The 15,548-nt window shown below is 48.5% G+C and overlaps 3 protein-coding genes across 4 annotated transcripts; 1 reads left to right on the forward strand and 2 right to left on the reverse strand.

Annotated features, from left to right (window-relative positions):
* The first annotated feature begins 408 nt into the window (after positions 1 to 408).
* On the forward strand, positions 409 to 5,456 carry LOC120897155 (C2 domain-containing protein 5). Its single transcript, XM_040301815.1, has 14 exons — positions 409 to 707; positions 834 to 949; positions 1,034 to 1,203; positions 1,286 to 1,446; positions 1,522 to 1,706; positions 1,778 to 1,980; positions 2,050 to 2,214; positions 2,283 to 2,451; positions 2,525 to 2,860; positions 2,934 to 3,551; positions 3,647 to 4,038; positions 4,108 to 4,280; positions 4,367 to 4,639; positions 4,898 to 5,456. The coding sequence occupies exons 1-14, from the start codon at positions 531 to 533 to the stop codon at positions 4,961 to 4,963; spliced, it is 3,204 nt and encodes a 1,067-aa protein (XP_040157749.1). The 5' UTR covers positions 409 to 530; the 3' UTR covers positions 4,964 to 5,456.
* LOC120897157 (innexin inx1) lies at positions 5,383 to 11,366 on the reverse strand. Of its 2 annotated transcripts, none has more exons than XM_040301818.1 (5): positions 11,210 to 11,366; positions 7,137 to 7,529; positions 6,942 to 7,049; positions 6,362 to 6,870; positions 5,383 to 6,249 (listed from the first exon to the last, which is right to left on the reverse strand). In XM_040301818.1, the coding sequence occupies exons 2-5, from the start codon at positions 7,383 to 7,385 to the stop codon at positions 6,003 to 6,005; spliced, it is 1,113 nt and encodes a 370-aa protein (XP_040157752.1). In that variant the 5' UTR covers positions 7,386 to 7,529; positions 11,210 to 11,366; the 3' UTR covers positions 5,383 to 6,002. The 2 variants fall into 2 exon arrangements, with proteins under 2 accessions (XP_040157752.1, XP_040157751.1); XM_040301817.1 differs by having other exon boundaries at positions 10,694 to 11,366.
* Positions 11,367 to 13,693: 2,327 nt separating this feature from the next.
* On the reverse strand, positions 13,694 to 15,515 carry LOC120894146 (innexin inx7). Its single transcript, XM_040296558.1, has 4 exons — positions 15,241 to 15,515; positions 14,889 to 15,163; positions 14,233 to 14,770; positions 13,694 to 14,146 (listed from the first exon to the last, which is right to left on the reverse strand). The coding sequence occupies exons 1-4, from the start codon at positions 15,378 to 15,380 to the stop codon at positions 13,807 to 13,809; spliced, it is 1,293 nt and encodes a 430-aa protein (XP_040152492.1). The 5' UTR covers positions 15,381 to 15,515; the 3' UTR covers positions 13,694 to 13,806.
* Between the last annotated feature and the right edge of the window lie 33 nt (positions 15,516 to 15,548).

Raw genomic sequence — 15,548 nt, forward strand, 5'->3', positions numbered from 1 at the left:
TGCGGTTAGACTACAGAAATATCTGGAAAAAGTATGTAATAAAATACTTTTTTAATTACTATTTAGTTAATCTATTCAACTATTCAGTTGGAAATGACTCATCTATTCAGTTGGGTTTGGTGTCCGCCATAGTTGCAATTGCAAAGAGATGGCCTTTTTGTGAGGTTTGAACCCTTTTATATAATCGTCTCATATTTACATTCGAAAAGATGGATACAACCATCGTTTGAATCACGTGGCAGAGAATTTGCGTTAACAGTTAATCCACGTGGTGTAGACATTTCAAATCCTTCTTCCATCTTTGTCGACCAAACGGGCAATTTAAATCGACAACCTATCTATGTCGACTCTGCTTTCCATTTGACAGTTCGCGCAAGAAAAAAAAGAACAACACAGAACAAACGTCAACAGCGCAACTACAAAAAAAGAAACACACAAATAGAGTAAATCACATCGGCCAACTTTACATACATTGCACAAATGTAGTTAGTAGTAGGTACAGTTTAATTTGTAAAGCGCCGCGTGTAGAAATGCCCGGAAAGGTGAAGGTGAAGGTGCTTGCGGGCAGAAATCTGCCCGTAATGGACCGCAGCAGCGATACCACCGACGCGTTCGTGGAGATCAAGCTCGGCAACGTGACGTACAAAACGGATGTTTGTAGGAAAACGTTGAATCCTCACTGGAACTCGGAATGGTACACGTTTGAGGTGAGCGAATCGATAGCGGGCGGCCCTGATTGATTGATTGAGTAATTGCGATTGAAAGGATGTTTGTGCCTTGTTTTTGCTTCTTTCTATTGGTATCTACGAATGACGACTGTGACGATGCAAAAGGTGGAAGATGCAGAGCTGCAGGACGAACCACTGCAGATCCGGCTGATGGATTACGATACCTACACGGCAAACGATGCGATTGGCAAAGTGTACATAAATCTTAGCCCTTTACTGCAGTAAGCATCACTCGCAACACACATTCAATGCATCACAACTGGTCTCAATGAGGTACAAATTGCTTCTCCCTTTTTCCGGCACAGCTCCACGACCAAATCAAGGACAGGGAAGGGATCAATTATGTCCGGTTGGCTACCGGTGTACGATACAATTCACGGCGTGCGTGGAGAAATCAACGTTATTGTAAAGGTAGATCTGTTCACAGACTTTAACAAGTTTCGCCAAAGCTCTTGCGGAGTGTTGTTCTTCCATTGTAAGTATGCCAACATGCCGCCCAGTATGCTGTTAATGAACTGTGCAAATGAACTTACGATTGAAACGTGTTTTTATTCCAGCTTCCAATATACCTTACGGTTATAGTATTGCAATGTATCACGGTTTCGTAGAGGAACTGGTCGTAAATGATGATCCCGAGTATCAGTGGATCGATAAAATTCGCACACCACGTGCATCGAACGAAGCGCGGCAACTGGCGTTTATGAAGCTATCGGCACAGGTAAGCCACTGTTGGTGAGGTTGCTTGTATCGAAAGCTGGATGAAGTGCGATGACGTTCGCTGTGTGTCTCTCAGGTGCAACGCAAGATTGGCATCAAAGCAATCGAGATGGGCGCCAATGCGGTGATAGGCTACATGCAGTGCTACGATTTGGAGGGCGACGTGGGAGTGGTAGCGCGTGGCATCGGTACGGCCGTTTCCTTAACGAAGATCAACGAATCATTTTCACAGCACATTGGAGAAGAAATCCTGGTGGAGGAGTGAGTGCTGTTAAAGTCCGTTTTTTTTAAAGCTTTAACGCCTTCATTAATCGTCTTTTGCGACCTTCAAGGCATAAACTGTCCGGAAGTTCAGACTTTGGTGACCCTCCCAGGAGAGCGCTGGCGATTGGCGGAGAGAGCAACAATCATGCCACAGGCAACAGTCCAACGAAATTGGGTACACCGATTGTAAATTCATTGTTAACGAAGGATACCGTCTGCGTGCCAATTTGTAGACGGTCGTCCGATTCGGATCTAAGTATCACACCGAAGGGTAAGCATTCACGGGTATGCGGGGGAAAGTGTGTGGAAGTGTATCATGATCCCTTTTTATCTTTCACAGGAAGCTCATGCCCGCTCGATAAGAGCATAGGCATCGTGCGCAATTACGGAGCAAACAATGGCAATGCAAAATCGATCATGATAATGAACTATGACATGTTGGAAATGTTAGAGTATCCTTTCTTCACCATGACCAAGTATCCGCCCGGAATCATACGATACATAGGTATAGGAATTGACATATGTTAGCTTACGGGAGAGGGTAAACTAAATTTTGATTTGCAATTTTGCCAGGCGCCACAGTGACCGCACGCTCGGTGAAGCTGTTGGAGCGTGTGCCGAACCCTAACGAGCCCGAAACCCGTGACAGTTGGTGGAATGAGATACGGACGGAGGTTCGGTCGCATGCACGCTCGCTAGGATGTAACGTTATTCTCGGTTACGTAGAACAAACAACAATTGAGTATGTAATTGCCTCCTCGCATGCGCTACATACGATCCGGTATTTACATCATTTTCTCCCGTCTCCAATTTAGTGATGATATTTGTGTACTTTCGGCCACTGGTACGGCGGCAGTCATAAACTTACAGTTTGGTAGCGATATGTGGATGGCCGATGCATCGTTGAATGCTTCCGCGGACGGTGGGGCCGACAGTTCGGCCAAAGAGCACATGACATCTTCCCTCGATCGACAGGACTTTGATCGCGAGTGTAGTGGATCGCGCGAGCAAACGCCCAACACGATAGAGGGTGAAGGTACTTACGATGGACCAAGCGGATCGGGGAACAGCAAATGCACGATGTGCCATGTGCCGTACTCGCTCGGGTCGGTTAACTTTCGCATCAATGCAGTGAAATGTTTCATGTGCAAGTGAGTAGAACATTCAAATAACCCAATGGTCCCGAATGTTTGACTGTTTGTTCAAATTTGCCCTATTTTTCAGAAATGGTATCGTGCCGGATGTGCTTATTACAACGATCGAAATCCCCGACGGTGTGCCCGTGTCCGGTCGGGGCAGTCTCATACAGGCCCACACGTGTCGGCAGAAGCGCGACCTGAAGGGTGAAGCTAACGGGAAGGAAATCTCGGACGCGCTACCCTTTCTCGAGTACGAACTGCACAAGCTGCTGGTGAACAAGCTCAAAATCAAGGGCATGAATGCCATCTTCGGGCTGCGCTCGAACATAACGATTGGGGAGAAAACGATCGCACTGATTGCGACCGGCACGGCGGTTTATCTGACCGCGCTACCGAAACCGTTGCTGCCGCAGATCGTTGATAGCAGCTCGTTTCCGGACGAGCGCAAGATTCAGGAGCTGCAAAAGATGGTCCAAAACATTGTGGAGCAAAACATTCAGGCCTACCAGCTGCAGTGCGTTTACGATTCCGACACGGAACAGGCGCCGGCAGGGGCGACCGGGGTGGCCAGTACACGGGAGGAGCGGGATGGCAAGGAGCTGGATTTGGTGTGCATGCAGAAGTCGGCCTGCGTGCTCGAGCTGGACGATATAATCGATCTGGATTTGCTGACGTTCGAAAAGGAACCGGAAATTGCACCGGAGTGAGTCTGAGCGCTGACAATGTTGTTTATCATCTTATCAGAAGCGAAACTTACAAGTGGTTTGTGTTGTTCTTCTCTCTCTCTCTCACTGGTAGTGGTTTTTATGTAGCGAACTTACAAACAATGCCGGGCATTTCGACGGATGTACTTGATAACGTGAAGCAGTTCCAGATGTTTACGCAGGTGTGGCGAGCGAAGCTGCCCTACACGCTCCAACATACGACCAGAAATCTCAACAAGCGCTTCCAAGGATTGCTGAAGCTTATCTACTACAAGCTGCGCTCGATGCGGCCCTGCGTGTTGTGTGATCTTCGCTACAAGCTGGATTTCCCCGAAACGGACGAAATTCAGATCGTCGTTTCGGGCATGACGCTAGCGCTCGGCGACGGTACCACCCGGTTGAAGCGAAAGTGCAGCACACAGAACCATCACACACCGGGTCCTTCGCCCTCGGTACACTCCAGCTCGGTGGCAAGAAGCAGCAACGGTGAGTAATGGGAAGGTAGGGGGGAAATCGATCCATCATCTTCTCTAACCTTCTCTCACCCATTCCCAGATGATGAAATGATGTTCTCGTTGGATGAAGACTCGATGGATACGTCCGGGCCACCGGTGGCACCAGCATCAACGCCGGTACCATCGATTGTAAAAAGTTTCAAATCTCGAGGCACAAAATCGATGACCGCTGCTTCGTCGTATCACAGTAAAATCAACCGGTCAGGGAAAATGGTGCGTATTTGGGGCGGCGGCGGCGTCGTGGTTTTGAAGTTGAGCCGATCAAACACTAAACTGTAATGTTGCCCCCTCCCCCACAGATACCATTGAAGGACGGGTACGGTGTCGACATTACAACACTCAGCTACATTCCCGGTGGCAAGATAGAAAAGTATCTCGGGAATTTGAACTTTTTCTTCATACGCGAATGTACCTCGATCCGGGAGAGCGGTGGAATCTGTGGGTTCGTGCACAGCTTCATCTCGGAGGTGCTGTCCATAGTGCGGGCGCACGTAACCTCCCTCGGCGGCAATGCAATGATAGCATTCTATCTGAACGACCTAACGCTTCTGGACAACGTGCACAAGAATCAGGTGAGTGTGTGTGTGTGTGGGGTTACAATTTGTTGTGTGTAGCATATTGCGCGTTGTTGTGTAGCATGGGCATGTGATTTAAACCCTTCGTTAGTGTTTCGTTTGAGTGTGCGATTTCGAGTTTCAGTTTTACCCCGATTTATTGTCCCCGGTCGTGTTGGAGTCCTCCTTGCCCCTAGTCACCTTGTTTACTGAGTGACGTTAGCTGGTGTAGCAAACCGAGACTCTATACTCTCGCCCGTTTTTTGTCTCTTCCAGGGCCAATGTCTCATCAGCGTTGGTGGCGATGTGGTTTTTGTATCGTTCCACAAGGATGAAAAGTGAGCGTTTGTTAACAAATCCAAACCCAAATTGGCTTCATCTCAACTTCTCTTCATTCGCTCGCTCGTACGCGTGCGTACTACGGGACCTACTAACGAGCGCATCCGAGTCAGTGCGACGATCCATCTCGTTAAGGGACAAGAAGGGACTAGCTACTAACTAACCAGCGAGATTTTAACCCGTTTGTAAAGCTACAACACTAACATGCGATCATGACTGGACAGGAGGATTGTTTGCGCCGAATTTGGAGGCGAATTTATTATTGTTTCTAGTCGGTCGGATGCTTGTTCTAACCTGCAAAGCGCACGAATATAAAATCCTTAATAAATCCCTCCCTTTTCGCATTAGTAACAATCACACCCACACACCGAGGATAACTGGTCTGGTGGGGATGAGATGGCAGATAGTGGCAGGTAGCAGAGTTTCGAGAGTTTGTGCTTATAGCTTGCATTTTATTGATTGTCTTTTACATTAAAACATAAAATCTAAAACTTTTCGCAACGGTTTTTGAATGAAGGCTTAGGGGAATCACGTTTGTTGTTGGGTAGAGTAGAGGCCGAGCCTTCCGCGGCGATGCGCAACCCTGTGTTCTATCTTCGACCACTACTACCCCCACTGTTACTACTCTTACTACTACTACTTGCTACTAGCATCTTGAAAAGCATTGCAATGCGCGATGAAGTGTTGTTTCTTATTCTTATGGTTTATGGTCGCGGAAGTATAAATATAGAAACGATTCCATTTAAAAAAAACACACGATAATTGTTACAATACCTTGTTCTGCCCTAAACGGAAGTAAAACGTGGAATGTCGATCCTTGTTGTGGCACAGAGTATAGGAAACCTACTTCACACGTCGTGGAATGAAGGTGTTTTGAGATTAAAAGAGAGATTTCACGGGTGTGTACACAATAGCATCGCTCCTAACGGCTGCAGCTCTACATGTATGCATAGTTCGTAATGCTTTCTTTTGTGTTGCTACTATATAGACTGTGCGAGTGTCGCTAGCGTACGTGAGCGGTGCTCTTTCTCTGAATTCCAATTTAGTGCATACGCTTCTTCTCGTTATGATCGTTTTCGTCCGCATCGTTCAGCTCGATACGTTTCGCCAGCTCTGTCGCTACGTCCTTGAAGATGATTGGGTCCAGATTTCGTGCTAGCATGTACACGATCCACCAATCGCCCAGATCCAGGCTGGTGGAGATCGTTTTCGCAACGTTCCGAGGCACCATACGGTTACGCGCGTTCAGCAGTTGTGATCGCACCGAAGGCACAAAGATGATGACAGCTCTGTTTGGAGTGTGTATGAGAGAGAGAGAGCACAAGGAACAAGGATCGTTAGCTGTACAATGCAACAATTCAGTGTGTGTGTGTGTGTGTGTGGCGAGAACGTTTTACTTACCGGTACACAATCAATCCGGCCAAAAAGCAGGCCAAAATGATGAACCAAAACCAGATGAAGATGTACGTCTTCTCGTTGACGATGTTCAGCGGCAGTATGCACATGGCGTCGTGCTTTTGAATCGATCCAGACGCACCATACTTGTAGAAGTTACACTTGGTGACGCGCGGGAAGACATACACCATCGGATCGGCCCGCTGCTCCTGGGGCTGGTCCGAGTAGTTCAGCACGTCCCAACCGTACGAGAGGAACTCGCCGTTGAAGAAACGGTTCATCAGCCACAGCTGTACGATAATGTTGACGAAGCAGAGCCCTTCGCAGATCCAGTAGCGCAGGGCGTAGATCTTGTGGCGCTTCAGGTGAGTTAGCAGGTAGTCGAGGAGGATCTGCTTTTTGGCACACTTTTCCTGCTCCTTGCACGCGCCCCGATTCAGCCCCATCACGATCATTCGCATCAGTCCGCCCTCCACCGCGTCCCAGATGAACTTTGGAGTGTAGCAAGCGATCGCCTGTGGAGAAGGAAAAGGTTCGAAGGTAAATGAGACAAATTCTTTGATAGCTCTCCCAACTCTCGACTTGCCTGGAAGAACAGCACGAAGCAGACCCACTGGTAGTAGGTGTAATATTTCTTCGCATCTTCATCGTCGAAGTCGTTCGATATGCCAGGATGTGCTACTTCGCGTCCAACCTGCAGATGATATATCACAAAAAAGCGGGAAGTGCGTGTTAAGTATCTCTCTGAGAGGAATGTTTTGTCCCTGTTCACCCGGTTTACCTGTCGACGGAACGCATCCGGCATGGTGAAGGTACTAGAGATCCAGCAGAACGTGTTCACGACGTGTGCCGGAACGCCGCCAACGATGCAGCTGATCGGATTGCCCACATACTGGGTGGCGGTAATGATCAGGCTGCACGCGAGCAGCAGTGCAGTGGTGAAGGTGTTGTGCAACCGGAACACAATATTGTCCGTCTGGATGTCTTGCCATTTGAAGTACTGCTTTAACCCTCCGAGCAGCTTAAACATGGTGGCTTTGTATTATAATTTCACGCTTCTGTGTGGTTAGGAATATCTAATGCAACAACAGTATGGCTCGTCCAGTTCCCAGACTAATTCATCGTACGCTCTGAAGCCTGGTACTTGCTAAGATGACACGTGCATCAAGTGTTACTGAAACGAAAGAAACGTTAAAGCCAAGACGTTAGGAACTATTTTTGCTGAAACGATTATTACTGAGCGCCATTGCCAGCCTTGGTGTTACGTTGATAACCTTCTCAAACCTTGGGATAACCTTTGGAAGTTGGAGTGCAGTAGCATCCATTGCTGGTTGATATTATGGATTGTGTTTACTATTTACCTACTCGTGCTAATGATTGTTTGTTTTTAAAATACACAAAATGCTTACAATAATAAGGTAGATTCATGAGGAAGTTTGAGTTCAGCTAAGACTTAAAATCAATCGTTTGAAAAAGTTCCAGTTTCAGACCACGTGGCAAATTCCATACATTTGTAGTGCACCAGACCTTTTGTAAAGTACGATTAATATCTCTAGAGCATCTGTTGTTTATTATTCAAGCAATGTCCTTGATTTACGATTCTTTGTGTGTGGCATACAGGCCTATCAGTTTATAATTGACACGTTTACAATCATTCCACTTCAATCTCTGGCATGTCGCTGCTGGGATGTTGCGTCTATCGCATAGATCGAGGATCGTGCACAGACCAGAGGATCGTGCTGAGCCATCACCATCTCCACCACATCGCACGTTTTATGTTGTTGATAAAGTTTAGATTTATCTAGCCACATCAGCAGCAGCAGACCTGTGTCTGTGTCGCCTACAATCGACAGAACGTCAATTTCATGTTGTTGCAATCGTTTGAAACACAAACAACTGTTGTTATGCCATCGTATCTGCAGCGAGGGTCGGATGGGACAGATTGGAGGGTAATAGCATTAAAGTAAACAAATTAAATGTGGGACAATTTACTAAGACCCGGTCCTCGGCACCAACTCCTTTCAAAAGAGCGTTCTGTAACGGTTTGCTAAAAAAACGTACATGAAATTTTCGCTTTTTTAAAACGAATAGCACCCCATCTTATCTGCTCGCGTGGAGAAGTGTAGAGTAGGCTACGAAATAGTAGGCGCAGTTGCTTCGGTTACACTATTCGGAGCTGAACGCGACCGCCAGTTGTGTAAACAGCAGCCGTTTCGAATGGCATATGTCGGTTCTAATAAAACGCGAAACCAACGCAGAAGATCGTCACGGAAAGAGAATCCGAGAATGTGATACGGCGGTGTACTTTTCTGCGCACATGTGGCAAGACGGGCAAGTTACAATTGCTGAGCATTTCAATATTTGTGTCTCCGGCGGCGTTCATTGTTAACCCCATGGTCGCAAACTTCTAATTAAAATTCAATCAACATCTTTCCGCTGTGGGAAGAGCTGCCGGAGCGTCGGTTCTAACGTGTGCCACGTGTATTGCCTCTTTCATGTTCTCTGTTGCTTCTATGCACAGAGCGTTCACAGTTCTGGGCACGAAGGCGTGCGTGCATGACCATCAAGGGGGTTGATCAAAACCTGCCCCGTACAGAACAGTGCATTGGTATGTGTTGTTAATTGGTTCTGTCCACGAAGAATGTATGGTAGCGGAGTCGTCCTACAGTGGCGCGAGTACCATAGTTGGCGAGGGTAGTCCGTGAGCTCGCGGAACGACAAGAACGTTTCTTCCGAATGGAAGCCCCCCGGCTGGCGCTGAAACAACAACAGTGTTGCCAGTCAGCCAGCCAGCCGGGCCAGCGTCTTAAAGGGAAAGGTGATCTTGAAGGAAAAGTAGTACACACCAAGACGGAGAGGCAGAACATAAGAAGAAGCAGTTGCGCTGGGGGCACATCTGTGGGTTCTCGGTTAGGTAATGGAGATAGGAGAGCGAGCGAGAGAACGAGAGAGCTATTCCAATTCATTCCAATCAAACATTCCAATTCCATTAGGGGCTAAACGGTGCCCGGGCTACACATGGGTTGAATGGATGGAAGTTCAGGGGAAAGACGTGAGGGGGGTAAGGGTTTGTGGGCAGGTCGAGGCCATCAGATTTCTTGGTCGTTTGGGTCGGACTTCTGGAACGTTTTATTCTCCACCGCCCCGGCACGAACCTGTTCGTCGCCTACTCTGCTGCATCTCGTACTCGTGCTGCTGTCGAGCCGGTGCTGAGCTGAGAGCGTGATGTTGCAGCCTTGTGCCTAAATTGCTAACGGCGACAGATTAGGATTGGTTTGGGTTGGATCGCCATTGCACGGCCGGTAACTTGAGAGATTGTTTCGCCTTTCGTAAAAATCGTGCACTGCAATGTGCGTGTGTGTGTGTGAGGTTGTTGTATACCGGTATGGACAACTTGTTTTACACACCACGAATGTATGAACCCGCGCGTAATTGCAATGTAAGCAATAATTTTTGTTTTGTGCGCGTCTTCTAACATCTAACTCCAAGCACACAAACACAGACAGACAGTGGTTAAGTGTGCTTCCAGAGACGTTATGCTGCGTTGTGCAGGAAAGCTCAGAAGAACGTGTCACCGAACACGACGCTGCAGCCCGGAAAGGAGAGAGATTTGAGCTGGCAGAACGTGGTGCGCATTATTTGATCCATCCATCCGTCGTGGTCGTCGCGGTCGTCGTTGGTAATTCTGATGCGGAATGTGGGGAACCATTGATGGAGAGTCAGCCTCCACACACAGCAAAGGTTAATAAAAATGACACTTGTTCACTTGATGCTGAGAGCGTCCGCCGTGTGGAGTAGAAGGAGGGGTGGTCCGTCCACTACTGCGTGACTGCGTCCATCGAGGTTGAATTGGGCGGAGTGGCTCGACTGCCCCATGCTGCCGTTGCTGCTCGCTCCAATACCTCGACAATGACAATGACGACGTCATTGTTCGGGCTCATCTCGCGCAACACAATTCAGCAGAGCAGCAGCCGCTGGACGAGACTGCGTGTGTAGGGTGACGGAGGGGAGTAATGTTGTGCTCTCCCCTTAGCAACTTACACACCGTCTCAACGTCCTCCCGTGGCGGTCTCCTCTGGGGCTACTTGGATTCGTTTCGATTTCGATGTTGATTCTGAGGGCTGACAGTGCCAGCAGCAGCAGCAGCAGCAGCAGGAGGCTCAAGCGAATGAAAACGACGCATGCGAAGACCAGGGCGGGCGCGAGCCGCCACGTTCAATCAGTGGGATTCGGTTTGATTGCAAGCGCAAGGGAAAAGTACACAACCGGGGCAACGAGAAATTGGGGCCACAATCTGCGTGGCGGTGTGGACTCGGGCTGGGTTGAGTTAATGCTCACCTTTTGCCGTTTTGTCGATTCCGTTGGCTGCTTTCCCTTCGGAGACGCTTGTGTGTATGACCCCGAGCGACTCCCGAGTGGTGATCGTTTTTTGTTTCTTCTCTCGAACCGGAGCAGAAATTCAACTTTGCCTTTTTGCTGTTGTTGTAATCGAAAGTAACTTAAAGGCTGTAACGCTAAACGTGAGGTGGAGTACGTAAAGCAGCGCACTAAGACACTTTTGACGCTGAACCGCGTTGCACCAGAATGCAACAATTGGACTCCAGAACAGGCTTATCACATTTGCACACTTTTGTGTTAACTTTGCATCGGTTTGTTGAGAATTTAAAAACAAAATCAACAAAATACACACAATTACACTGCAGCACTGAAACTGGTTGGTTGAATGGCTTATCACACAATCGATCGAAATATACCGAAACGGAGAACGCAAACACGCGGGCCCGAACTGGGAGTGTTAGAGGTAAATAAATATAATCAAAACGAAAAACGAAGCAACACAACAACGAAAAAAACCTTCAAAACATAGCGTCAACCACAAGCGCGCACACACACACGGGGTAAGCGCGACTGCTGCACTGCTGCGCTCCGAGATCCGCTTCGTTCCGACGGAGAGCGACGTATGCCAGCTGCTGGCAGGAAAAAAATCTACAACGCTCAGAGCTCGCTTGAGCCAGGGCCCCGTGGTGGCCCCTCGGCCGAGCATAATGGACGCTCTGCCAGCTTCGGCTTTTGTGTTAGCCCTTTCCCTTCCACCCCTTTCACGTGTTTTCGAGCCGTGGTGTTATTATGAACGACCAACCCCTCTCCCTAGCCTTCCAGCCCTAGGTGACGTGATGTTACCATAGTACCGTTGGCGGGAAGTACAGTGCTTGAAAGTTGGGTCAGTGCATTGAACAGGTTTGAGTTTGAGCGACCAGATTGGGGAGGGACTGGTCGGGTGGGCAACATTAATGACTGAGGAAATAATTGACGTAGAACCAAAGTCTTAAATTATTCGCACGTTTTCACGAGCATCGACTGTTCAAAACTTGAGGAACCTCTTCAAAAATGGTCTTAATAATCAGTAAACAAGGCAGTACATACATTAACGTCCACCACTGTATGACTTTAATTTCCACATCTTTCCAACACACGAGATAGAATGACGGCATCGCCTGGACGACATCGCGGTAGTGCTGTTTCGCTCTCTCGTTAGATGGCTGATGAGATAATTCGCGTTTCCACGAAGTCTTTCGCTGATCTCTTTTGTATGGGCGAAAGGTATGGAGAGCGCGAGAGAAAGAGAGAGAGAGAAAGGGAGAGAGAGAGAGGGAGAGAGAGAGAGAACATGCCCAAACTAAGCTGCGAGAGCTATTTTGTACTCTCCCGCAGCTCTTCAAAACTCGCGGAGAAATCAAAGTTACGCACCGGCTCGGCAAAGAGTGATGGTTCATGGTTTTTAGGCGATGCGTTTCAAACACTGAGTCATACAGTATTCGTCACACCAACATCAATCTTTACAAAACACTCCTACGTAGTGGGGACTCGAGCGATGACTGCATCTACTCATAAGGAAGTCACTTGAAAAGGTGCGCATCTTGAGTGCGTGCATTCATAGTTGGAGTTGTTTTTATTGTCACAAAATCAAACACCTACCAAACCTACAAACGCACCCAATCGCACCCCTTGCAGGAAGAGAATACTACATTTTCGCCCCGTCTTAGATGCTCTTTCTCTCTCTTTGTTTTGTGGTAACAGCACAACATAAACAGAGAAGTGATGCTCTTTTCGCTTCCTGGAAAAGCATGCAATCCCTTGTTTCCTTCTTCACTGGATAGCACTTCCACACTGAGCACTGAGCAGTAGCAGAGCAGTGTGAGTGTTTTTAATAAAAAAGGAAAAAAAGAACACCAAAAGGGAAAAATATGCGCCAAAAATAGTCTCCCGTGTCATGGCATTAGTAGCTAATATCCACTAACATTCTTGCTAATTGCGATGGCAGCAAGCGACGCGCCCCGCATCCAAACTCCCTGTCACGCCTGTTTGCCATTCTCTTGGGAAATCAAGGGTCACTTGGATGGATGTGTACAGGATGTGAAAGAAAACGTGACATGGCGTTAAGGTGTTAGCAGGGGGGGGGGGGAGGGGTTTGTGGAGCAACGCGCAGTCAAGGGAATTAATTTTCCGCAAATCGGCACCACACATCGCGCAATACATTCGTTTTCCGCTGTGTGTCCGCTGTGGCAAGAGGGTGGGACGGTGGGGGTTTGATTTGTGATAAAATCGAGGTTAATAAAGAACCACCAACAGGGCATGTCGCCGGAGCGAACAGAACTTTTCCTGAGCTGTAAGTCGGGAAATCTGGGCAAAAGGGACAACAAAACAAAAATTCGCCGAAAAGAAGCTTAAGGGAAAGTTAGTGAAAGATGAAATGAGTTGTCTGCTGCTGCTGCTGAGGAGACAAACAAATTTATTACATGCCGGCTTTCGTTGTCACCCAAGTTTCTCAAGCAGTGGCAGTAGTATTAGTAATAAGGGAGAGAGGTATGCGCTTTTTTGTTTGCAACATTTAATAAATTACGGTAATTTCATCTCGCCTGGGAATGGTTCCCATCGTGCGCTCATTTGAGGCAGAATGAGGGGGATAGTAATTATTATTGTCTCGCAAGCCCCGGCGAGGCCAACCAACCACCACCCCTGCCAAGGCGTTTGGGTTCTAAAACGCAAAAGCAATTTGAAGCGATGAAGGGAGGGTAGGAAAGCAATTTTCGGCTTCGGAATTATGGGCACTTGTGGCTGAGGGCTGGGTCATTGAAACACGGTCGCACCAGCACGAGATAATGAGATCCTGGTACCTCGTGTTATGATGCGCTGAGGTGGGGTGTTATTTGTGGTTTGTATGTTTTAGTAGGAACAGGAAGTGTGGAATGGGCAGCTTTCTCGTGTTACAGTCAGAGTTCGCAATATGCCGCCAAATCCCCCCATTAACGTTTAGTGCAGCGTTAACACCACGTAGTGTTCGGTGTTTGGATGAGTCTTTTATTCCTAAATAATGTCCAATTAAAGTTAAAATTATAATACTTTTGTTAGAAACGTCTGCTTCTGCCCTGCCCGCCGCGCCATTGCTTTGCTTAGGCCTTCTTATGGTCATGCTCGTACCGCAGCTTAACCATCTCTATGTCACTATCATCGTCGTTATGGTGACCATCAACTGTATCGATGCCACGATGATGGCGGTGGTGGTCGTCGTCGTCGTCATGCTCGTCATCCTCGTCCTCCTTCGGGTGTCTTAGCTCGTCCGTTATTTGGCGCAACACTTTGCGGAACAGATGCGCATCCATGTTTTTGGCAAGATAGTACAGGAACAGCCACTCGGTGAAGCGCAACCGTTTGGTAATGATCTCCACATCCTGTGGGTTTAACCGTCCCGGGCTGGCAAACGACAAGATCAGTGCCGTAAACTTGTAGGATCTGTTGGGAAGAGCAGAAGATTGCATTAGTACTTGTTTGTTCGCTTCCTGAACCTCTTACACCACCCATCCTCCGGTGTTACTTACCTATTGTGCAGGAGTAGCGTTAGCATGCGCCAAACGATCGCCAGAACGGCCACACAGAACAGCACCACGTACCAGAACCAGAGGAAGGTAAAAATCTTCTCATTAATCACGTTCAGTGCCATTATGCACAGGGCGTCATGCTTTTGGATCGAACCGGTCGGACCGTACTTGTAGAAGTGGCACTTGGTCACCTTCGGGAACACCGTATCGAGCACGTCCATCTTGCCGGTAAAGTCTTCCTCCAGGAAGCTCGGCCCCAGGTTCCAGAACTTGCGCCCGAGAAAGATGTTGGTGAACACGATCTGCAGGATGCAGTTGAGCAGGTTCAGCACCTCGCAGAAGATGTGTCGCGACGCCCAGTGGCGCTGGACCATGAAGTGGTTCGAGAATTCACGCTTCACCGTGCGCAGCTTGGCGTCGACGGTGTCCCGTGAAAGCAGCGTATACTTCGGTCCGATCGTAATGTTCGCCTTGGCCGTGTAGTGCTCGCTAAGGTGCGCCATGTGCAACCCGTCGACGAGATTCTTCAACCGACCGCCTTTGACCGTCGAGCGAGCGAGATAAGGGAAGAGGAAGTAACAAATACATGAGGAAATGTGTTTGCGTGAGTCACCGTGAACTTTGCGCTGACGTGATATGAAACTCGCGAGACATACCTTCGCTTACACGCCACAGCATGTGGGGTGCGTAGAACGTGAGCGCCTGCAGGAAGAGAATGAACGGAACCCACTGATAGTAGGCGTGATGCTTTACCGGATCCTCGGTGTACATTGGACCGACGCCCGGATGCGGAAGCACCCCATCCTGCAACAGCGACTCATTGTAGTGCCGGATGACGGTGAAGGTGGTGGTGAAGAAGCAGAACGTGTTGATGACATGCTCCGGGATGGAACCGCCCGTAATACACCGGATGTGCTCTCCGATGTACTGTCTGTCGGAAAGCGGAAAAGGGAAATGTTGCAATCCACTCAACTGGCTGGGACCACCACCCCAGTCACTGTCACTTACCTCGATGTCACCAGCAGCGTACACACGAGCAGAATGATAAACGTCGCACGGTAGTGAAACTTGAACGCCAAATTGTCGATCGTCACAAACTTGTACTTAAACTTAAGGTGAGGCGAAAGCACGGAGAACGTATTCAGCATCTTCGGACCGTCTGGGGAGGTGAAACCCACTGAAAAACAACCTTATCCAGTGTTTTGATGCCCAGTTTGTACACACGGGCTCACGAGCTGCTGCTCGGTCGAGGTCGTCATGAGGTGTCACCGGGCGAGGAGGAACTGAGACAGACCGCTGCCGTTGTCTCAGAGCCG

Source organism: Anopheles arabiensis, chromosome 2 (genome assembly GCF_016920715.1).
Source record: "Anopheles arabiensis isolate DONGOLA chromosome 2, AaraD3, whole genome shotgun sequence".
Classification (NCBI taxonomy): Eukaryota; Metazoa; Arthropoda; class Insecta; order Diptera; family Culicidae; genus Anopheles; species Anopheles arabiensis.